This window comes from Pan paniscus, chromosome 9 (genome assembly GCF_029289425.2).
Source record: "Pan paniscus chromosome 9, NHGRI_mPanPan1-v2.0_pri, whole genome shotgun sequence".
Taxonomy (NCBI): Eukaryota; Metazoa; Chordata; class Mammalia; order Primates; family Hominidae; genus Pan; species Pan paniscus.
Genome location: NC_073258.2, coordinates 64,606,545 through 64,632,577, shown reverse-complemented (window position 1 = coordinate 64,632,577; position 26,033 = coordinate 64,606,545). Strand labels below are relative to the sequence as shown.

At 37.6% G+C, this 26,033-nt stretch overlaps 1 protein-coding gene across 1 annotated transcript in view; it reads right to left on the bottom strand.

The window, feature by feature from the left end:
* Window positions 1-26,033, bottom strand: part of SLC22A9 (solute carrier family 22 member 9) — a 45,574-nt gene that overhangs the window by 3,952 nt on the left and 15,589 nt on the right. The window contains exons 7-9 of the mRNA XM_003828522.6: window positions 2,704-2,918; window positions 1,197-1,305; window positions 538-741 (exon numbers count right to left, since the gene is read on the bottom strand). Coding sequence (XP_003828570.4) covers window positions 538-741; window positions 1,197-1,305; window positions 2,704-2,918 — 528 coding nt within the window. The remainder of the gene's footprint in view (window positions 1-537; window positions 742-1,196; window positions 1,306-2,703; window positions 2,919-26,033) is intronic.

Sequence of the window (26,033 nt, the reverse complement as noted above, 5' to 3'; positions counted from 1 at the left end):
TTAGTGTATTTTATGTGTGGCCCAAGACAATTCTTATTCCACTGTAGACCAGGGAAGCCAAAAGATTGGATACCCCTGCATCTGCAGACTCTTCCACAAATTCTTCAGTGGCCTAGTAGTCAGGCCTGTAAGCACTGGCAATCTCAGACAGCTTACAGGTACCCACTTGTTTGAGGGTTCCCCAGGGATGAAAATCTGGTGTTTGGATCTCTGCATATTTGTAAAATACCTTCAACAGTGTGCATATCACACTAGGGCAGGGAGGGAAGAGGAGACCTAATTTTGGCTTCTTCACTATGAAGCCCCCTTTGACAAGCTGGGCAGAGCTGGTCTGTGTGATCTGGAGAGCCTCAGGGGGTGTCTGAGGTCACTGTGGGAAGGCATGTGGCTGTACCTAGACCTAAGGCACTGATTACATGGGAAAATCCTAAGTCTAAGCCTTTTGAGAGGACAGTGGCCCTAAATGGTATTTTGCCTTCCTCAGCACAGACCTATAGCACACAGATCCTCTGAGGGGCAACAGGGCTATTTACTCACTCATTTTTCTCATCCTGGATGGTGTCAAACAGAGGCTTGTTCCTGGTTTCAGGAAGGAGGAGGAAAGCAAAGCCAGAGATGAAGGGGAAGACTCCATAGATGATCCAGGGCAGGGGTGGAGAATACACACTTAGGATCATCATGAGGGGAGCCAGGGCTCCTGCTATATTAGCAAAGGTTGCATTGATCCCCATAGCTCTTGCCCTTTGAGTGGAAACAGCAATACAAGAATATCTGTTAAAAATCCACACAGGCAATTTGTGATTTATCATTTTGCTCTAATTATGGGGGAACATTTAGACATGCAGAGGTGATGAAATACTCCTGTGTTTGAAATTTTCACTTTTATTTGCTAGCAATTAATTTTTCAGTTCACAAGTGCATTAGATGCGTTTTCATCATTTAGGAAATACTGCTATCCTTAGCACCAACCTCTCAGGTGGCTCAGAAGGTTATGTGGGATACTATAATACATCAAAGGACTTAATACAGCGGCAAAAAGTCAGCTTGAGATAAAGTTGGTCTGTAATTATTTGTGTTTATGACTGTTACAATTTATTTTATTAATGAACCAGTCTTAGATTTCTTCCCGCAAAAAGTGTCAATTATCTGAGAAAGGTCCATTTTGAACCTGACAGGGCATACTTAAGGTTCTGTACCTGATTATGGTGGGAATTACTTCATTTCCATGGGCAAAAGCAAGGGTATTGGCAAGAGCAGACGCTCCTAAGCCCAGCGTTGCCAAAACCTCACGCAGCGTCTGCATTTCTGGAGAAAGGAAGAACACAAGGCCTCAGGAAATCTGAGCTGAAGGAATCAGCATCCCCAAGGTAGAAGTGAAAAGGACTGTATTGGAGGTGTTTGCAAGGGTTAAATGTACTGTAGGGAAACTGCATAGAGGCAAAGAATATGCAGTGGCTGATTGCTGAGAAATGTGATTTGTCTTCGCCTTGTGGCTTAAATAATGCATAAAAAGGATCTGAGCTATTACTTCACTTTTCACTATATATCAGAGATATGCCATAGCAAGAGAGAGGCGTGTAAGTTGAGCTGAATGTTTTTTCATTTATTCCGTCCAGGGACTCCTCTGCCTACCTGGTAGAACATAGGACTGTCATGTGGGCAATACTTGGGAGTATAAGACCCATCCATGTTCTCCTGGCTGTTAAAACCTAGGTACATACACAGTATTGACATGGGGCTAGGGTTGCAGAAGAGAGTCATAAAAGATCAGGAGGTCTATGTTAGGAGAGAAGCTACAGAGTATTAATGTTTTAAGGATTAGGAATAAGGACCTCGAAAAGAGGAAAAAACGTCAGACTTTGGAAAGCACTGAAGGGAAGTTTCAGAGGCTTGTTTCTATCCAACTGAAGAAATCCTGTCATAGCCTCATGACATTGGAGGGTGCTGTTGCTTTGTAGCACACTTGGATCATTGCTGGCATTCAAGAGGGGGAGTGGAGCACACCAATCTGGGATCCTGTTAGATACATTACTACACTAAGAGTTAGGTGAAGACTGGTGGCCACCTGGGTTCCCTTACTTATTACATATGATCAGTTAATTTCTTAAAATAGAATCTACAAGAGGCTATTAACTGACAATTTCTTCATTTCTACTGTACAATTCTTTACATAAAGATGGGGCACTTTTGTTCCCTTGAAGTCAAGATGACTCCCCTAAACCAGATTGCAGTTATGGTGACCAAATACAAGGCACACAAGTAGATACATGGGAATTAGGGAGTACATTGTCACTGAAGCTGTAGTAATAAGAAAGAGCCCAGACAGAGGAAGTAGCAGTATTATGTCCTCATGTTGGGAAACAATGACAAGGCCTATACCTCAATACTCATTTAAAGTTTGATTGGCCAAAGAGTAAGTAATTGATTGCTGTTGTAGAGAAACTGTCAGAAATAAATGGCTTCAGTTTCTTAGTATTTGTTGAATATGATGAGGACAACCATATAATAGAGCCAACCTTTACTCATCTTTGACTCGTTTTCCAGCAACTTGTGGCAGAATCTGTCCCAAATCCCCAGATTGGTGTCAGGAAATCCTAAGAACCCAATTCTCCCTTTCCTTCTGGCTTCAGATAGGTGTGACAAGTACAATCCCTGAGAAAAGAGGCAAAGGCATTCTCTCTTCCACCTGTGATCTTTTCTCACCTTGTGGCACATATATGATGGCCAGAAGGCAGATTGCCAGTAGGAACATGAGAAGCATCTGGCTTGCTCGACGGTTCATGTATTTCAGTGCCCAAGGTGCAACACAGTTGGCCAGGAGGATGACTGCACCAAAGAGAGTCTGCAACAGGAAAACATTGTTCCCCAGATGCTGGACATGGAGATTAAGGCCAAAATAGGCCATAAAGTTTGCAAATCTGTGATGATTAAAAAGGAAAGAAACATATTATAATCTGTGGAGCCTACATCCTACAAATGAGAATAATATTGGCCCAGGCAGCTAGGGATTGTTAAAGTATAAAGGCTGGGTCTATTTCATGGAATATTTTCTTGCAACGTGATTTAAAGAAATCTATTAAGTGATATTGATAACATTATGGAACTATTTGTGAAGAAGTTATTAATACTAGAGAAGAGGCTGGAAGTTAGATGCTTAAATATGTTCAGAAAGAGATACAGACTGTGTCTTATGAAGCAGGATAATTTCTGAAGACTTTTCAAAGGTATCTTTGGTAGCTTCTATTTGATAAAAATGAGACAAAAGTATAATACTACCTACAAAGATGATGACTAAAAGTGTGGGAAAAGAAGAGAGTTCCATTTGAAAATGCTGCCACCTTCCTCCGCAAAAGCAAACCAAGTCTCAAACTCATATTTCAACCACCAAGTCCTGTCTCTCAAAGCTAAAATAAGTGTCAAAGAGAACTGAAGATACCACAATATGTTGATTTTTAAATTATCGTAAAATGATGGTAAGACGATGATGGTCATAATTGTCATTAATTTTTTGGAAGACAGCAAGTGTTTTATGGAGGATTAAACTATGGGGCCTAAGGTTTATTTATTTATCGTAAGTAATTGCTTTTATTAGTATTCTAAAGCCAATTTGCTCACATGACAACAAAAACCACTGCAAGACAATTCACTATCCTGAGGGCCACAAAATTAAAAGTAAAAATTTACAGATATTAGTCAAACTCCCAGTGAGTACCTCAGGAGCTGAAATGTCCATTTACCTCCATTACAATCAGAAATGTCACTAAAATGTACAACTTATTGAGTGACAGATTGTATATCCACAGCATTCACTGTGTAGTTGGTCCTGTGTAGTAAATCCAGAATGCAACAAGGAAACCTATTTTTATATTACTTATGTTTAATGGCATATAACCTCGTGATGGTTTTGTTTATTAGCATAGAAAGGAGTCAATAGTTTTTATTACGTTTTCAGAATACATATGTATCTTGTTAGAGGGAATTCCTACAATTTTATGTTGTCTCATTGTTCATTTTGATTACAAGTTTAACTTTCTCACAGCACAGCAGGGCTTAGTCGCCCTTGACACAGTTTCTAGTTCTCACACCACTTCCAAATTGCTCAAACCAGAAGCCAGCGATAACTTAGAGTCATCTCTCCTGTTTAGCTGACTGGGTTCCCTGCTTTCCTGTTGCTTCCTTTAAATGAACTATTCAGGCATTTGCCTGCAAACTTTAAGTGACCCACACCTGATTTCTTTATATAAACTGCTAGTTGCCATGTATTCCTTTTATTATTATTATTATTATTATTGTTATTATTTCAATAGCTTTTGGGGAACAGATGGTGTTTGGTTACATAGATAAGTCCTTTAGTGGTGATTTCTGAGATTTTGGTTTCTCGGCCAGTTTCTTCATTTCTGCCTCATCTGACCTGGGGACAGAACACTGCCCTCCCAATTCATTATTCTCTCCTTTCCCAGGATCTGTAAGTAGACATCTTTGAATTTGCTTCTTCTTGTGGTGGTGTACTGACTTTACGCTTTCTGTCTGAAAAACTAGGGGCTGTTTCAGGCTGGGTTTTCCCTAGGACTGCAGTGAGAACACAATGTTAGGCAACCAGTGCCAGAGCAATGGTCAGGCAGACATAAACTGTACATGGGTCGGATAAGAGCCCCAAGGGCATCTGCCAGTATAAACAAGCTTCCTGTGTGAAGGTTCCCCTGGTCAAGGGTCAAACAACTAGGCATCAGGCCATCCACTGAAGGAAAAGTATTGTGTGAACACTGTAAACCCCTACATCCAGCTCCCATTCATTTTCTTTTTAGGGCAGGGTTTTTAACCACTCTGGTACTGAAATCCAAATTTAGTTGGGGGCTCTCAAAACACTTATTTATTTTTAAAATATTGTGATAAAAATACATAAGATGAGATTTACCTAGAAAACCCCATCATCTCAGCCCAAAATCTCCTTAAGCTGAGAGATTTACCTACTTAACAAATTTTTAGATACAGTACAGTATTTACTGTAAGCATAATGTTGTACAGCAGATTTCCAAGACATTTGCATCTTGCATAACTGATACTTTATGCCCTTAAATGACAACTCCCTATTCCCCTCTGTCCCCTGTCCCTGAAAACCACTATCCTACTTTCTGCTTCTATGAGTTGACTTTTTTTAGATATCTCATATAAGTGAAATCAGACAGTGTTTGTTCTTCTGTGCTAGCCCAAGGTTCATACATGTTGGGTATGACCTTTTTCTTTCTTTTTTGAGGCTAATATTCCATTATAGGTATATAACATATTTTGCTTATTCATTCATATGTAAATGAATAGTTAAGTTGCTTCCATATCTTGGCAATTGTGAATAATGCTGCAATGAACATATGGGAGTGCAAATATCTCTTCCAAATACTGATTTCAATTCTTTTCTGAAGAATTGAGATCCCATAAGTGAGAATACAGAATCATATGGTAGTTCTAACCTCCATAGTGTCTTCATGGTGGGTGTAGCATTTTATATGGCCAGCAACAATATACAAGGGTTCCAATTTCTCCATATCCTTTGAACACTTATTATTTCTTGTTTATTTATTTATTTTTGATAATGATAATCCTAATAGGTATAGGATACTATTTCATTTTTTATGTGTTTAATCCTCCATAAAACACTTCATATTTTATCTCCTTTTCTTACCTTTTTATCTCTTTTTCTTCCCTAATTGCTCTTGTTAGAATTTCAAGGACTATATTGAATAGAAGTGGTAAGAGTAGAATCCTTATCTTGTTCTTGATCTTAAAGGAAGAGTTTTCAGTTTTTTATTGTTGAGTATAATATTAATACTGGACTTTTCACATTAGTCATTTATCGGTGAGCTTTATATGTTCATATGCTCTCATGCTGCTCTTTAGTGCCATTTTTTAAAGTTCAAGGTTTCCCTTTGGAAATAATAATAATGGAGGTAGGGGTGCTGACAGAGTCACTCAACTTTTGTTTGTGTGGGAAAGTATTTCTTTTCATTATTGAGGGATGGTATGCAAGATACAGTAATTTTTGTTAGCCTTTTATTTTTTCATCTCTCTGAACATATCATCCCACTCTCTGTTGGCCTACAAGGTTTCTGCAGAAACCTGCCATCCCCCAGTCGTCTTATGGAGGACATTGTCTTAGTATGTAACAAGTCACTTTATCTTGCTGCTTTCAAAATTCTCTCTTTTCTTTGATAATTTAATCAGAAAATGGATTAATATGGAATTCTTTTTTACTTTTATATATTTGGTTTTTAGTCTTCTGACTATATTAATTTCACTTAATAGTCTGAAATTCTTAGAATCTGTCCATTTATCCAATTGTCAATTATATGTCATTGACTTTTTATAACAATCTTTTGTATTGATATATTTTGGAAAGTGTTTTTCTTCTCCTTAGATCTTCCTTCAGGGAAGCTGAAGCAAAAGTTGATGAGCATGTATATGTGTGAACTTCAAAAAATGGTGAAATGTGAGCAAACATACAAATATTCTAAAAATGTTAGTGTTTATGGGAATTTTAGTGTCCTTAATTTCCAAAATAATTACATATTGAGTGAAGACAGTATAGTGTAAAAGGAAAGTAATATGGTATAATGGCTAGAAGTGCAAGATTTAATGTCAGATTAGTGTTCAAGTTCTGATTGTACCATTTACTAATTATGTGATCTTTTAAAACATAATTTTACATTTAGTTAAAAACCTTTATTTTTTTTTTCAACTTTCATTTTAGGTTAGGGGTACACATGTAGGTTTGTTACATGGGTAAATGTCACAGTGGAGCTCAAATAGCCAAATCAATCCTAAACAAAAGGAACAGAGTGAGAGGCATCACACTACCTGATTTCAAACTACACAACAAGGCTACAGTAATGAAAACAGCATGATACTGGCATAAGAGCAGATACATAGACCAATGCAACACAGTCATTAGATAACCCAGAAATAAAGCCACATATCTACAACCGCCTGATCTTTGACAAAGCTGACAAAAGCAAGCAATGGGGAAAGACTCCCTATTCAATAGATAGTGCTTGGATAACTGGCTAGCAATATGCAAAATTTTGAAACTAGACCCCTTCCTTTGACCATATACAAAATTCAACCCAAGATGGATGAAAGGCTTGAATGTAAGATGTAAAAGTGTTAAAAACACAGAAGAAAAGAAGAAATACCACGCTGAACATCAGCCCTGGCAAAGATTTTATGATAAAGACTCCAAAAGCAATTGCAACAAAACCAAAAATTGAAAAGCGGGAACTAATTAAACCAAGGAGCTTCTGAACAGCAAAGGTAGCTAACACCAGAGTAAACAGACAACCTATAGAATGGGAGAAAATATTTGCAGGTTATGCATTTGACAAAGGTCTAATGTTTGGACTCTATATGGGACGCAAATAAAGCAACAATAAAACAAAAAAACAAACAAACCCATTAAAAATGGGCAAAGGACATGAACTGACAGTTCTCCAGAGAAGACATACACATGGCCAACAAGCATATAAAAAAACTTATAACATCACTAATCATTTGAGAAATACAAATCAAAGCAATAATGAGATAGCATCTTACACCAGTCAGAATGGCTGTTATTAAAAAGTCAAAAATCAACATGCTGGTGAGGTTGTGGAGAAAAGGGAACACTAGTAGACTGCGGGTGGGAATGCAAATTAGCTCAGCCACTCCAGCTTTGTTCTTTTTGCTTAGGATTTCTTTGGCTTTATGGGTCTTTTTTGATTTTGTGTAACTTTTAGGACTAAAAAAAATTCTGTGAAGAATGTCATTGGTATTTTGATAGAGATTGCATTGAATCTGTAGATTGCCTTGGGTAATAGGGACATTTTAACAATATTGGTTCTTCTAATCCATGCACATGGGATGCCTTTCTGTTTTTTGTATCAGCTTATTGTTTTCATTGTAGAAATCTTTCAGTTCTTTGGTGTAGTTTATTACTAGGTATTTTACTTTTTGTAACGAATTGCAAATGAGATTGCTTTCTTAATTTCCTTTACAGATTGCTCTTTATTGAAATATAGTTATGGTAATTATGTTTTATGTTGATTTTGTATCCTGCAACTTTACTGAATTTTTTGTTTATTCAGATAGATTTTTGAGAGGGTCTTTGGGTTTTTGTAAATATAAAATTATATCATATGCAAATGAGGACATTTTGATTTCTTCCTTTCCAATATGGATTCCTTTTATTTTTTTCTCTTGCCTAGTTGCTCTGGGTAGGATGTCCACTACTATATTGAGTAAAAGTGGTGAAAGTGGGCATACTTGTCTTCTACATGATCTTAGAAGAAGAGCTTTCATTTTTTTCCCCATTCTCTATCATGTTAGCTGTGGGTTTGTTACATATGATCTTATTGTTTTGAGGTATTTTCCTTTTATGCTCAGTTTGTTGAGAGCTTTTATCATAAAGAGAGAATTTGAATTTTATCAAATGCTTTTGGCGTCTGTTGAAATGATTATATATTTTTGTCCTTGATCCTACTAATGTTATGTTTTATGTTTATTGACTTGCCTATGCAGAACCATTCTTGCATCCTTGGGATGAATCACACTTGGTCGTGATGAATGATCTCTTTAATGTGTTTTAAAATTTTGTTTGCTACTATTTTGTTGAGAATTTTTACATCTATGTTCATCAGTGATGTTTTCTTTTTTGTGTGTGTTCGTTTCTGGTTTTGGCATCAGGGTAATGCTGGCCTTGTGAAATGAGTTTGGAAGTATTCCCACCTCCTTTATTTTCTCAAATAGTTTGAGTACAATAGGTATGAGTTCTTTAAATGTTTGGTAGAATTCAGTTGTTCTGAAGCTATCAGGTTCTAGGTTGTTCTTTGATGGGGGACTTTTTATTACTGCTGGTGTCTTGCTGCTGGTTATTGCTCTGTTCATGGTTTGTATTTCTTAATGTGTCAACTTGGTTCAATCAATATTCTATGTGTCAAAAAAATTTATCCACCTCTTCTAGGGTTTTCAATTTATTGGCATAAAGTTGCTCATAATAGTCTCTAATGATCCATTGGATTTCTGTGATGTCAGTTGTAATATCTCTTTTTTATCTTCAATTTGATTTATTTTTGTTTTCTCTATTTTTTCTTAGTTTGCATAAAGCCTTGTTGATGTTGTTTATTTTTCACAAAACAACTTTTGACTTGTATTTTTTGTATCAATTTCGTTTATTTCTTGCTCTGATCTTTATTATTTCTTTCCTGCTACTAATTTTGGGTTTCATTTGTTGTTGCATTTCTACTTCTTTAAGGTACATCCTAGGCTATTTGAAGTCTTTCTACTGTTTTGAGGTAGGTGTTTATTGCTATAAACATACCTGTTAGTGCTTCTTTTGCCATATCTCAAAGGTTTGGTATATTGTGTTTCCATTTTCATTTTGTTCAAGAAATTTTTAATTTTCTTCTTAATTCCTTGATTGACCCATTTGTCATTTAGGAGCATATTGTTTAATTTTCAGGTATTTGTATATTTTTCAAAGTTCCTTTTGTTATTGTTTTATTCCAATGTGATCAGAAAAGATAACTTGGTATGACTGAAATTTTAAAATTTCCTGAGAAGTTTTTTTGTTCTAACATGGTCTATCTAAAGAATGCTGCATGTGCTGATGGGAAGAATGTACATCCTGCATTTGCTGAGTAAAATGTTCTGTAAAAATTTATTAAGTCTATTTCATCTATCATGAAAATAAAGTCCAATGTTTCTTTTTTGATTTTCCATCTAGAGGAACTTATCAATGCAGAATGTTGGTTGTTGAAATTCTCAACTATTTTTGTATTGGGGTCTATCTCTTTAGTTCTAGTAGTATTTACTTTATATATCTAGGTGCTCCCATGTTGATAACACATATATTTGCAGTTTTTATATCTTCTTACTGATTTGACCCCTTTATCATTATATAATGATCTCCTTTGTCTGTTTTTACAGTATTGATGTGAAATCTATTTTATTGGATATCACCACAGCAGCTCCTGCTCTTTTTTGCCCTCTGTTTGCATGGAATACCTTTTTCTCTCCATTCATTTCTAGTGCAGGTGTAATTTTACAGGTGAAGTACATTACTTGTAGGAACTTAGAGTTGGGCCTTGTTTTTTAACCCATTCAGCTATTTCATGTCTTTAATTGGAGAATTTAGTCCATGTACATTCAATGCAATTAATAGGTAAGAATTTATAACTGCCATTTTGTTATTTGTTTTGTGGTTACTTTGTAAGTCCTCTATATACCTTCTTCCTTTCTTTTTTGTGTATAAGGACTTTGTGTGGTAGTGTGTTTTAACTTCTTGCTTTTCATTTTTATGTATCTATTAGAGACTATTTGCTTTGTGGTTAATATGAGGCCTGCAAAAATACCTGATGATAAATTATTTTTAAGTCTGAGTTATTTGCCTTAATAAGGATGCATACACTGAAGTAGAAAGTTTCTTTGAAGGAATAATAATACAGAACAACGAAGAGGAGCAAGATGGCTGAGTAGAAGCCTCTAAGGTCATCTTTCCCACAGAAACAGAAAATTTAACAATTATCGACACACAAAAGGCAGCTTCATAAGAGCCAAAAATAAAGTGGGAGATCACAGTACTTGGTTTTAATTTCATATCACTGAAAGAGACACTGAAGAGGGTAGGAAAGACTGTCTTGAATTGCCAGTGCCAACCCTGCCCATCTCCCAGCAGTGGCTGCCTGGTGCAGGGCATCTTTGTGTGCTTGGGGGATAGAGAGCACAGTGATTGTGGGACTTTGCATTGGGAATCAGTGCTGCCCTGTCACAGAGGAAAGCAGCACCGGACAGAACTCAGCCAGCAACCATGGAGGGAGCATTTAGACCAGCCCTAGCCAGAGGGGAATCGCCCATCCCAGTGGTCAGAATCTGGGTTCTGGCAAGCCTCACCATCATGGACTAAAGGGCTATGGGGTCTTAAATAAACTTAAAAGACAGTCTTGGCTACAAGGACTGCTATTCCTAGGCAAACCCTGGTGCTGTGCTGGGCCTGGGGTCAGTGAACTCGGGGGACCTGTGATCTAGTGAGACCCCAGCAGCTTGCAGCTCCAGGAGAGAATTCTCCCTTTGACTTGAGGAGAGGAGAGGGAAGAATGAAGAGGACTTTGTCTTGCAACATGGATACTATTTCAGCCACAGTAGAATAGGGTCCTGGGGCCTGCATTCTAGGATGTAGCTCCCAGATGACATCTCCAGACATCTCCAGGGGCAGAAGGAAACGTACTGCCTTGAAGGGAAGGACCCAGGCCTGACAGGATTCATCACCTGCTGACTAAAAAATCTTGGGTCCTGAATAATCAATCATCAGTGGTGGCCAGGTAGTTCACTCGATTGGCCTTGGATGAGACTCTGCCTTGTGCTGGCTTCAGGTGTGACCTGGCATATTTCCAGCTGTGGTAATTAAGGGGAGACACTCCTTCTACTTGAGAAAAGAAGAGGCAAGATTAAAGGAGGCTTCGTCTTGCAGCTTAGGTACCAACTCAGCCACCATAGGATAGAACACCAAGTGGGGTCTTGGGGTCCATAAATCCAAGCCTGGGCTCTTGGATGGCAGTTTTGGACCTGCTCTGGGCCAGAGGGAAGCCCATTTCCCTGAAAGGTAATTCTCAGGCCTGGAAGCAGCATTCACACAAGCTGACTGAAGAACACTTAGACCTTGAGTGCACATTGGCAATAAACAGGTAGTACTTACCATAAACGTGGGGTGGTGGTGGCCATGAGATGACTCCTCTGCTTGTGGAAAAGGGTGGGAAGAATGGAAAAGACTTTCTTTTGTGCCTTGGGTGCCAGCTCAGCCACAGTAGAATAAAACACCAGATAGATTTCAAAGGTTTCTGACTCTAAGCCCTGGTTGCTGGATGGCATCTATAGACCCATCTGTGGTTGTAGGGAACTTGTGACCATGAAGGGAATAACATGAACCTAGCCAGCTTTGACAACTGCTGACTGTAGAGCCCTAGGGCCTTGGGAAAACCTAGGCAGTAGCCAGGCAGTGATTACTATGGGCCTTGGGTGATACCCAGTGCTATACTGGCTTCAGGTCTGATACAGTGCAGTTCCAGTGGTGGTGGCCACAGAGGTGCTTGTGTTACCCCTCCCCCAGCTCGAGGCAGCTCAGTATAGAGACAAAACCCCCATTTGTTTCAGAGAAAGTAAGGGAAGAGAACAAAAGTATCTGCCTGGTAATCCAGATAATTCTTCTGGATGTTATCCATGACCATGATGTCAGTATATCTGTGGGTCTGCAAGAACTGCAGCATTACTGGCCTTGGGGTCCCTCCTAATGAACATATGTCTGCAGTGATGAAAAACAGATCAAATCACCAAAGTCCCTTTGCATACATGGAAAACTTTCCCAAGAAAGATGTGTACAAACAAACTCAGACTGTGAAGACTACAATAAATACCTAAGTTTTCAGTGCCCAGACACTGATGAACATCCACAAGCATCAACACCATCCAGGAAACATTATCTCACCAAGTAAACTAAATAAGGCACTAGGGACCAATCCTGGAGAGACAGAGATATGTGACCTTTCACACAGAGAATTCAGAATAGCTCTTTTGAGGAAAATCTATGAAATTAAAGATAACACAGAGAAAAAAATCAGAATTTTATCAGATAAATTTGACAAAGAAATTGAAATAATTAAAAATAATGAAGCAGAAATTTTGGAGTTGAAAATGCAATTGAAGTGCAGTGTTTGGAGGCTTGCATCGTGAATTTTAGCTCCAGAATGACTGCAGAAACAAAACGGGATTCCTGAAAGGACCCACAGACCCTTTGGAGGAAGCCGACTGCTCCTGCAGGAGCCAGGAGATATCCCAAATACGATGAGTGCCCAAACTGCAGAAGTAGAAAAGGGAGATCCTCCACCCCTGAACACACACCCCCACTGGGGAAACTGAAGGTCTACTTTGCAGGAAGTTTCTGGCCTTACCTGGAGCTGAGTTAATTTAGAGAGCCAAGAGAAATACAGGGGCAAAGGAAGCAGCAGGAAAGGCCCTGGGAGCTTGCTAGGCCCCCATGCCAGCCATTCCTGCCTGGCACTTTGTGGGGGGCTGTGGAGAGAGGCAGAAAAATGTCACAGGAAGAAGGACATCTGCAGCTGAACTTTGTAATAATTTGAACTGGATGTGAAGCCTCCTGGCCAGAACTTGGGAGAGAGTGCGAATTTGGCCTGCAGACTCCACAGGCAGAGAAAGAACTAAAGCCCTTTTCTCTTGCAGCTGGGAGGTGGGTAGCCTGAGGAAGGTTCTAAAGCCCTGCTTACTCACTGCCTGGAAAACAGACTCGGTGCTGTTAGTGGGACACAATGGGAGTGAGACCAGCTCTTTGGATTGCATGGGAGCTGGGTGAGGCCTGTGACTGTGGGCTTTCCCCCACTTCCCTGACAACCTGCATTACTCAGCAGAGGCAGCCATAATACTCCTAAATACACAACTCCTTTGACCTGGGAACCTCACCCCTATCCTCAACAGCAGCTGCAGTAAGACCCACCCAAGGAGAGTCTGAGCTCAGACATGCCTAGTCCTGCCCCCACCTGATAGCCTTTTCCTACCCAACTTCTGAAGACAAAAGGCATATATTCTTGGGAGTTCTAGGGCCCCATTCACTGCTGGTTTCTCTCCACAGCTGATGTTCTCTGGAAAGTGCCACCCCCAGCCAGGAGGCCAACCAGCACAAAAATAGAACATTAAACCACCAAAGCTAAGAACCTGCGTAGAATCAATTTCACCCACTAGCCACCTCCACCAGAACAGGTGCTGGTATCCATGGCCGAGAGACCAATAGACAGTTCAAATTACAGGACTCTGCAGACAATCCCCACTACCAGCCCAGAGCCTGGTAGACTTGTTGGATGGCTAGACCCAGAAGCGAGATAACAATCACTGCAGCTCAGCTCTCAGGAAGCCACATCCCTAGAAAAAGGGAGAGTACTCCATCAAGGGAACACCATGGGACAAAATAACCTGAACAACAGCCTTTAGCCCTAGACCTACCCAAATGAGAAGGAACCAGAAAACCAACTCTGGTAAAATGACAAAACAAGGCTCTTAAACAACCCCTCAACATTACACTAGCTCACCAGCAATGGATCCAAACCAAGAAGAAATTCTTGATTTACCTGAAAAAGAATTCAAGAGGTTAGTTATTAAGCTAATCAGGGAGGCACCAGAGAAAGGCAAAGCTCAGGGCAGGGAAGTAAAAAATGATACAAGAAGTGAAGGGAGAAATATTCAAGGAAATAGATAGCATAAAGAAAAAGCAAAAGAAACTTCAGGAAATATTGGACACACTTATAGAAATGCAAAATGCTCTGGAAAGCCTCAGCAATAGAATTGAACAAGCAGAAGAAAGAAATTCAGAGCTCGAAGACAGGACCTTCAAATTAACCCAATCTAACAAAGACAAAAAAATAAATAAATGAAAAAAGAACAAGAAAATATGAACAAAGCCTCCAAAAAGTCTGGGATTATGCTAAACGACCAAACCTAAGAATATTTGGTGTTCCTGAGTAAGAAGAGAAATCTAAAAGTTTGGAAAACATATTTGGGGGAAAAATTGAGGAAAACTTCCCCAGCCCTGCTAGAGAACTAGACATGCGAATATAAGAAGCACAAAGAACTCCTGTGAAATTCATCTCAAATAGATAATCGCCTAGGCACATTGTCGTCAGGTTATCTAAAGTTAAGACGAAGAAAAGAAGCTTAAGAGCTGTGAGACAAAAGCACCAGGTAACCTATAAGGGAAAACCTATCAGATTAACAGAAGATTTCTCAGAAGAAACCCTACAAGCTAGAAGGGATTGGGGTCCTATCTTCAGCCTCCTCAAACAAAACAATTATCAGCCAAGAATTTTGTATCCAGTGAAACTAAACATCCCATATGAAGGAAAGATTGTCTTTTTCAGATAAACAAATGCTGAGAGAATTCACCATTACTAAGCCACCCCTACAAGAATTGCTAAAAGGACCTCTAAATCTTGAAACAAATCCTGGAAACACATTAAAATAGAACCTCTTTAAAGCCTAAATCTCACAGGACCTATAAAACAAAAATAGAATTAAAAAAAAGAAAAACCAAAAAACCAAGGTATAAATGTGACAAATAGCATGATGACTGGAATGATACCTCACATCTCAAGCTAAGAATGTTGAAAAAAGGTTAGAGGAATTGCTAACTAGAATAACCAGTTTAGAGAATAACATAAATGACCTGATGGAGCTGAAAAACACAACACGAGAACTTCGTGAAGCATACACAAGTATCAATAGCTGAATTGATCAAACGGAAGAAAGGATATCAGAGATTGAAGATCAACTTAATGAAATAAAGCATGAAGACAAGATTAGAGAAAAAAGAATGAAAAGGAATGAACAAAATCCCCAAGAAATATGGGACTAAAAGACCAAACCCACGTTTGCTTGGTGTACCTGAAAGTGATGGGGAGGATGGAAACAAGTTGGAAAACACTCTTCAGAATATTATCCAGGAGAACTTCCCCAATCTAACAAGACAGGCCAACATTCAAATTCAGGAACTACAGAGAACACCACAAAGACACTCCTCAAGAAGAGTAACCCCAAGACACATAATCATCATATTCACCAAGGTTGAAATGAAGGAAAAAATGTTAAGGGCAGCCAGAGAGAAAGTTTGGGTTACCCACAAAGGGAACCCCATCAGACTAACAGCAGGAAAAGCATTTAACAAAATCCAGCATCTCATTATAATTAAAACTCTCAGCAAAACTGGCATACAAAGGACATACATCAATGTAATAAAAGCCATCTATGACAAACCCACGGCCAACATAATACTGAATGGGGAAAAGTTGAAAGCATTCCCTCTGAGAACTGGAACAAGACAAGGATGCCCACTCTCACCACTCCTCTTCAGCATATTACTGAAAGTCAAACTGTCACTGTTTGCTGATGATATGATTGTTTACCTTGAAAACACTAGAGACTCCTCCAGAAAGTTCCTAGAACTGATAAAAGAATTCAGCAAAGTTTCCAGATACAAAATTAATGTACACTAATCAGTTGCTCTTCTATACACCAACAGAGACCAAGTGAAGAATCAAATCAAGAACCCAACCCCTTTTATAATAGCTGCAAAAAAATTAAAATACTTAGGAATAAACCTAACCAAGGAGACAAAAGACCCCTACAAAGAAAGCTACAAAACACTGCTGAAAGAAATCATGGATGACACAAACAAATGGAAACACATCCCATGTTAATGGATGGGTAGAATCAATATTGTGAAAATGACCATACTGCCAAAAGCAATCTACAAATTCAATGCGATTCCCATGAAAATAAAACCATCATTTTTCACAGAATTAGAAAAAACAATTCTATAATTCATATGAAACCAAAAGAGAGCATGCATGGCCAAAGCAAGACTATGCAAAAAGAACAAATCTGGATCTTTACTTGTGACATGCACAGATCAAGAAATTGGAAAATGTGAAGCAACCCTTATTGAGGTATCATCTTAGTGTTTTAGAGAAACCAAGAATTTTAAAAAATGAGAATATCAACATTTGGTTTTGTGTAAAAGTGGTGTTTGCATTAAAATACTTTTTCAATGAACTGTATAAGCTATGTTTTTATTAAACTACAATATATCAGTAAGTGTTGCAAAAAAAGAGACTTCCTCAAGGCCTTTAATAGTCAGACTCCCAAAAGCCAATGATAAAGAAAAAATTCTAAAAGCAGAAGAGAAAAGGAACAAATAACATGCAGTGGAGCTCCTATACATCTGGTAACAGACTTTGCAGTGGAAATTTTAAAGACCAGGAGAGACAAGCATGATATATTTTAAGAGCTGAAGGGGGGAAAAAAAAACCTTTTATCCCAGAGTAGTATATCCAGCCAAAAAATAGCCTCAAACGTGAAGGAGAAATAAAGACTTTCCTAGAAAAACAAATACTGAGGGATTTCATCAACACCAGACCTGTCCTACAAGAAATGTCAAAGAGATTTCTTCCATCTGAAAGACAATGACATTGATGAGCAGGAATATATCATCTGAATGTACAAAACTCAATGGCAAAAGTAAGTACACAGAAAAACACAGAATAGTATAACACTGTAATTGTGGTGGCTAAACTACTTGTATTTTGAGTAGGAAGATTAAAAGATGAAACAATAAAAAATAATGAATAAATTTCAGACATGGAAAATACAGTAAGATTTAAAAACAAGAAAAGGTTAAAAAGCCAGGAGACAAAGTTACAGTGTAGACATTTTATTAGTTTTCTCTTTCCTTATTTGTTTGTTTATGCAATTACTGTTACATTGTGATTGGTTTAAAATTATGGGTTAAAGATATTATTTGCAAGCCTCATGGTAACCTCAAATTGAAAAACATGCAACAGGTACACAAAGAATGAAAAGTAGGAGATTAAAACATATCACCAATGACAGTCATCTTCACCTAAAGGAATACAGGAAAGAAGGAGAGAAGGAAGATACTACCACAAAACAGCCAGAAAACAAATAACAAAATGACAGAAGTAAGTCTTTTTTTTAAAATCAATAATAACATATAAGGTAAATGAACTAAACTGTCCAATCAAAAGACAGAGAGTTTCTGAATGGATTAAGAACAGGACTCAATGACCTGTTGCTTACAAGACATCTACTGTATTTAAAAAGATATACAGACTGAAAATAAAGGGATGGAAATGATATTCTATGCCAAAGGAAACCAAGAAAGAGCAGGAGTAGATACACTCATCAGAGAAAACAGATTTTAAGGCAAAAGTCTAAAAAGAGACAAAGAAGGTAATTATATAATGATTAAGAGCTAATTCAGCAAGAGAATATACCAATTGTAAATATATACACACCCAGGTATATAAAGCAAATATTAATAGAGTTAAAGAGAGAGATATACCCCAATACAATTATATTAATAACTGGAGACTTCAACTTCCCACTTTCTGCAATGGACAGATCATCCAGACAGAAAATCAACAAAGAAACATTGGACTTAATCTGCATTGTAGAACAAATCGACCTAATAGATACTTATGAAACATTTCATCCAATGGCTGAAGAATATGCACTTTTCTCCTCAGCTCATGGGTATTTCTTAAGGATAGACCATATGTTAAGCCACAAAACAAGTCTGAAAAAAGTCAAAATAATTGAAATTATATTAAGTGTCTTATCTGGCCACATGAAATACAACTAGAAATCAATAACAAGAGGAATTTTGAAAATCATATCAACACATGGAAATTAAACAATATGCTCCTGAGTGCAAGTGGATCAATAAATAAATTAAGAAGGAAGTTTAAAAGTTTCTTGAAACAAATGATAATGGAAACACAACATATCAAAACCTACGGGATACAGCAAAAGAAGTACCAAGAGGTATATTTTTAGCTATAAGTGTCTACGTCAAAAAAGTAGAATAAACTGAAAGAAACAACCTCATGACACATCTTAAAGAACTAGAAAAGCAAGAGCAAACCAAACCCCAAATCAGCAGAAGAAAATAAATAATAAAGATTAGAGCAGATGTGGATAGGAAGAATCAATATTGTGAAAATAGCCATACTGCCCAAAGTAATTCATAGATTCAATGCTATTCCCATCAAGCTACCAGTGGCTGTCTTCATAGAATTAGAAAAAACTACTTTAAATTTCATATGGAACCAAAAAAGAGCCCGTATAGCTAAGACAATCTTAAGCAAAAAGAACAAAGCTGGAGACATCATGATACCTGGCTTCAGACGATAACCAAAAGTTACAGTAACTTAAGGTTACAGACCCCAAAACAGCATGGCACTGGTACCAAAGCAGATATATAGACCAATGGAAAAGAACAGAGACCTCAGAAATAATACCGCACATCTACAACCATCTGATCTTTGACAAACCTGGCAAAAACAAGCAATGGGGAAAGGATTCCCAATTTAATAAATGGTGCTGGAAAAACTGGCTAGCCACATGCAGAAAACAGAAACTGAACCCCTTCCTTACACCTTATACAAAAATTAACTCAAGATGGATAAAAGACATAAATGTAAAACCAAAAACCATAAAAACCCTAGAAGAAAACCTAGGCAATACCATTGAGGACATAGGCATGGGCAAGGACTTCATGACTAAAACACCAAAAGCAATTGCAACTAAAGCCAAAATTGACAAATGGGATCTAATCAAACTCAAGAGCTTCTGCACATCAAAAGAAACTATCATCAGAGTGAACAGTCAATCTACAGAATGGGAGAAAATTTTTGCAAGCTACCCATCTGACAAAGGCCTAATATCCAGAATGTACAAGGAACTTAAACAAATTTACCAGAAAAAACAACCCCATCAAAAAGTGGGCAAAGGATATCAACAGATGCTTCTCAAAAGACAACATTTATGTGGCCAGCAAACATGAAAAAAAGCTCATCATCACTGGTCATTAGACAAATGTAAATCAAAACCACAATGAGATACCATCTCATGCCAGTTAGAATGGTGATCATTAAAAAGTCTGGAAACAACAGATGCTGATGAGGAAGGGGAGAAATAGGAAAACTTTTATACTGTTAGTGGGAGTGTAAATTAGTTCAACCATTGTGGAAGACAGTGTGGCAATTCCTCAAGGATCTGGGACCAGAAATACCATTTGACCCAGCAATCCCATTACTGGGTATGTACCCAAAGGATTATAAATCATTCTACTATGAAGACACATGCACACGTATGTTTATCGCAGCACTATTTACAGTAGTAGAGACTTGGAACCAACCCAAATGCCCATCAGTGATAGACTGGATAAAGAAAATGTGGCACACATACACCATGGAATACCATGCAGCCATAAAAATGGATGAGTTCATGTTCTTTGCAGGGACATGGATGAAGCTGGAAGCCATCATTCTTAGCAAACTAACACAGGAACAGAAAACCAAACACTGCATGTTCTCGCTCATAAGCGGGAGTTGAACAATGAGAACACATGGACACAGGGAGGGGAACATCACACATTGGGGCCTGTCGGGGGTTGGGGGAAAGGGGAGGGATAGCATTATGACAAATACCTAATGCATGTGGGGCTTAAAACCTAGATGACGGGTTGATAGGTGCAGCAAACCACTGTGGCACATGTATACCTATGAAACAAACCTGCATGTTCTGCACATGTATCCCAGAACTTAAAGTAAAAAAAAAATTAGAGCAGAAATAAATTAAATTAAAATAAAATAAATAACACAATACAGATGATCAATAAAATTAAAAGTTAGTTTTTGAAAAGATAAACAAAACTGACAAACATTTAGCCTAACTAAACAGAGAAGATCCAAACAAATCAGAGATTAAAAAGGAGACATTGTAACTGATACCACAGAAATTCAAAATGTCATTAGAGGCTACCATTAACAACTATATGCCAATAAGTTTGAAAACTTAGAAGAAATAGATTAATTACTAGACACGAATAGCATACCAAGGTTGAACCATGAAGAAATTTAAAACCTGAACAGAGTAATAAAAAATAATGGGATCAAAGCTATAGTAAAAGGTCATTCAGCAAAGACAAGCTCTGGACCTGATAGCTTCACTGCTGAATTTTATCAAAATTTAAGGAAGAACTAATGCCATTTTTATCATATTATTAAAAAAAAATACAGGAGGAGGGAATACTTCCAAACTCATTCTATGAGGCTAAAATTACCCTGATGCCAAAATCAGACAAAGGCACATTAAAAAAAGAAACCTACAGGCTAATACCCCTGTTGAACATTGATGCAAAAATCTTCAACAAAATACTAGAAAACTGAATTCAACAACACATTAAAACAATGATTAATTATTACTAAGGGGAATTTATCCCACAGATGCAAGGATAGTCCAACATATGCATATTGGTTAGCATGATATATCATATTGACCAAATAAAGGACAATACCATGTGATCATTTCCACTGATGCTGAAAAAGCATATGATAAACTTCAACATCCATTTCTGATAAAAAAAAAAAAAAACCTCTTGAAAAACTGGGCATAGAAGAACATACCTCAACATGATAAAAGCCATAAACAACAGACTCATAGCTAGTATCATACAGAATGGAGAAAAAATGGAAAGTTTTCATCTAAGATCTGAAACACAAAAGATGCCCACTGTCATCTCTGTTATTCAACATAGCCCTTGAAGTCCTAGCTGGAGTAATCAGAGAACAGAAAGAAATCAAGGACATTCAAATTGGAAAACTTGAAGTCAAATTATTCTTGTTTGCAGATGATATAATCTTATATTTGGAAAAATCTAAAGACCCCACCACAAAGCTATTAGAAACAAGAAATAAATTCAGTAAAGTTGCAGGATACAAATTCAGTGAAGCTGCAGGATACAAAATCAACAAATAAAATCAATAGCATTTCTATATGCCAATAAGGAACCATCTAAAAAAGATCAAGAAAGTCAACATGCTTACAATAGTTACAAATAAAATAAAATACCTAGAAATTAAGTTAATAAAAAGTGAAAAAACCCTCTGATGAAAACTATAAAACATTAATGTAAGAAATTGAAGAGGATTAAAAATGGAAAGATATTCCATGTTCATGGATTGGACAAATCAATATTGTTGAAATGTCCATACTACCCAAAGCAATCTACCGATTCAATACAATCCCTATCAAAATACCAATGACATTTTCAGCAGAAATAGAAAAAACAATCCTAACATTTAAGTGCAACCAAAAAAGACCAAGAATAGTCGAAACTATCTGGAGTAAAAAGAACAAAACTGGAGGAACCACATTACATGACTTCAAATTATACTACAGAGCTATAGTAGCCAAAACAGCATGGTACAGACATAAAAACATAGATCAGTGTATGCTTAGGTCAGTGTAACAGAATAGAGAACCCAGAGGTAAATCCAAACATCTATAGTCTACTTCTTTTTGAGAAAGGTGTCAAGAATGTACATTGGGGAAAGGACAGTCTTTTCAATACATAGTGCTTGGGAAATGGAATATCCATATGCAGAAGAATGAAACTAGATCCTTATCTCTTACCATATACAAAAATAAAATCAAAATGGATTAAATTCTTAAATCTAAGACCTCAAACTATGAAACTGCTACAAGAAAAAGTTGGGAAAATTCTCCAGGATATTGGACTGGGCAAGGATTTCTTTAGTAATACCCCAGAAGCACAGGCAACCAAAGCAAAAGTGAACAAATGGGATTATATTAAGTTAAAAAAATCCTTCTGCAAATTCTTTGAAACCAAGGAGAACAAAGAGACAACATACCAGAATCTCTGGGTTGCAGCTAAAGCAGTGTTAAGAGGGAAATTTATAGCACTAAGTGCCCACATCAAAAAGCTAGAAAGATCTCAAATCAACACCCTAACATCACAACTAAAAGAACTGGAGAACCAAGAGCAAACAAACCCCAAAGCTAGCAGAAGACAAGATATAACCAAGATCAGAGTGCAACTGAAGGAGACAGCGATACAAAAAACAAAAAACAAAACAAAACAAAAAAACAAAATCATCAACAACAACAACACAAAACCCTTCAAAAAACTGATGAATCTAGAGGCTAGATTTTTGAAAAAATTAATAAAATATATAGACTGCTAGCTAGACTAATAAAGAAGAAAAGAGACAAGACTCAAATAGACACAATAAAAAATGGCAAAGTGGATATCACCACTGGCCCCATAGAAATACAAACTACCATCAGAGGATACAATAAACACCTCTATGTAAATAAACTAGAAAATTTAGAAGAAATAGATAAATTCCTGGACACATACACCCTCCTAAGACTGAACCAGCAAGAAGTTGAATCCCTGAATAGACCAATACGTTCTAAATTGAGGCAGTAATTAATAGCCTACTTACCAAAAAAAAAAAAAAAAAAAAAGTCCAGGTCCACGTGGATTTATAGCTGAATTCTACCAGAGGTACAAAGGGGAGCTGGTACCATTTCTTCTGAAACTATTCCAAACAATTGAAAAGGAAGGACTCCTCCCTAATTTATTGTATGAGGCCAGCATCATGCTAATCTGGTAGGGATAAAAACCTGGCAGGAATACAACAATAAAAGAATACTTCAGGCCTATATCCCTGATGAACATTGGTGCAAAAATACTCAACAAAATACTGGCAAACTGAATCCAGCAGCACACAAAAAAGCTTATTAACCCCGATGAAGTCGGCTTCATCCCCAGATGCAAAGCTTGTTCAACATAAGCAAATCAGTAAATGTAATTTATCACATAAACAGAACTAAAGACAAAAACCACATGATTATCTCAATAGACACAGAAAAGGCCTTCAATAAAATTCAACATCCTTCATGTTAAAACTCTCAATAAACTAGGTATTGAAGGAACATACCTTAAAATTATGAGCCATTTATGACAGACCCACAGACAATATCATTCTGAATGGGCAAAAGCTGGAAGCATTCCCCTTGAAAACTGGCACAAGACAAAGATGCCCTCTTTCACCATTCCTATTCAACATAGCATTGGAAGTTCTGGCCAGGGCGATCAGGAAAGAGAAAGAAATAAAGGGTATTTGAATAGGAAGAGAGGAAGTCAAGTTGTCTTCATTTGCAGATGACATGATCTTATATCTAGAAAGCCCTATTGACTCATCCCAAAAGCTTCTTAAGCTGATAAGCAACTTCAGCAAAGTCTCAGGATACAAAATCAATATGCAGAAATCACAAGCATTTCTATACACCAACAACAGACAAGCAGATAGCCAAATCATGAATAAACTCCCATTCACAATTGCTGCAAAGAGAATAAAATACCTAGGAATACAGCTAACAAGGAAAATGAAGGACCTCTTCAAGGTGAACTACAAACCACTGCTCAAGGAAATCAGAAAGGACACAAGCAGATGGAAAAACATTCCATCTTCATGGATAGGAAGAATCAATATCGTGAAAATGGCCATACTGCCCAAAGCAATTTATAGATTCAATACTATTTCCATTAAACTACCATTGACATTCTTCAAAGAATTAGAAAAATCTGTTTTAAAATTTATATGGAATGAAAAAAGAGCTCATATAGCTGGGACAATCCTAAATCTAGGCAACAGTATTCAGGACATAGGGATGGGCAAAGATTTCATGATGAAATCACCAAAAGCAATTGCAACAAAAAAAAATTGGCAATGGGATCTAATTAAACTGAAGAGCTTCTGCACAGCAAAAAGAAAAAAAAAAAAACAAAAAAAAAACAACTGTATCATCAGAGTGAACAGGCAAGCTACAGAGTGGGAAAAAATTTTTGCAACCTATCCATCTGACAAAGATGTAATATCCAGTCTATAAGGAACTTAAATTTACAAGGAAAAAACAAAAAACTCCATTGAAAAGTGGGCAAAGGACATGAAGAGACACTTCTCAAAAGAATACGTTCATGTGGCTAACAAACATATGAAAAAAAGCTCAACATCACTGATCACTAGAGAAATGCAAATCAAAACCACAATAACATACCGTCTCACACCAATCAGAATGGCAAATATTAAAAAGTCAAGAAATAACATGCTGGCAAGGTTGAGGAGAAACAGTAATGCTTTTACACTGTTGGTGGGAAGGTAAATCAGTCTGACTACTGTGGAAGATGGTGTGGTGATTTCTCAAAGATCTAGAACGGAAATACCATTTGACCCAGCAATTCCATTACTGAGTATATACGCAAAGGAATATACATCATTCTATTACAAAGATACTTGCACACGTACATTCATTGTAGCACTATTCATAACAGCAAAGACATGGAATCAACCCAAATGCCCATCAATGATAGACTGGATAAAGAAAATGTGGTACATGTACACCATGAACTACTATGCAGCCATAAAAAAAATGCGATCATGTCCTCTGCAGGGACATGGATGAAGCTGGAAGCCATTATCCTCAGCAAACTAATGCAGGAACAGAAAACCAAACACTGCATGTTCTCACTTATAAGTGGGAGCTGAACAATGAGAACACATAGACACAGGGAGAGAAACAACACACACTGGGACCTGTTGGGGGTTGGGTGCAGGAAGAGAGAACATTAAGAAAAATAGCTAATGCATACTGGGCTTAATACCTAGGTGATGAGTTGATAGGTGCAGCAAATCACCATGGAACATGTTTACCTATGTAACAAACCTGCACATCCTGTACATGCACCCCAGCACAGTCATTGTCTTCATCTACTCCCTGATTTATTTTGGTCATTTGAAATATTTACAATATTTCTTTGTTGAATTTCTCACTTTGTTCCTCTTTTTTTTTTTTTTTTTTCTTAGATAGAGTCTTGCTCTGTCACCAGGCTGGAGTGCAGTGGCACGATCTCAGCTCACTGCAATCTCCACCTCCCGGGTTGAAGCGATTCTCCTACCTCAGCCTCCCAAGTAGCTGGGACTACAGGCGTGCACCACCACGCCCAACTAATTTTTGTATTTTTAGTAGAGACAGGGTTTCACTATGTTGGCCAGAATGATCTCTATCTCTTGACCTCGTGATCTACCTGCCTCAGCCTCTCAAAGTGCTGGGATTACAGGTGAGAGCCACTGCGCCCGACCTGTTCATCCATTTTTATCTTGACTTATGTGTGCATTGTTATGGTAGCTGTTTCTAATTTGTTATCACGTTATTCATATACCTCTCTTTATGGTCAGTTTCTGGGGATTTTTTTGTTCCCTTTTGAGTCATGTTTCTCTGTTTCTTCATGTTCTTTGAAGCTTTGCATTGGTGTATGCACATTTGAAGAAACAGCTCCCTCTCCCTATCTTCCCAGACTAGCTTTTATAGGGAAAGACCTTCACCAATCAACCCAAATAGAGATTCTAGGGGCCTGTCAAACATTCTCTGTAAAGTGTCTTATCTGTATTTGTGTGTGCATATTTCTGATCAGAGAGATCTACTGGTTTCTGTTTTAAAATATCTTGTAATCTGGCTGCCCGTGGTGTCTGTCTGCTGTACTATGAGTTCTCTGATGCAGCAGG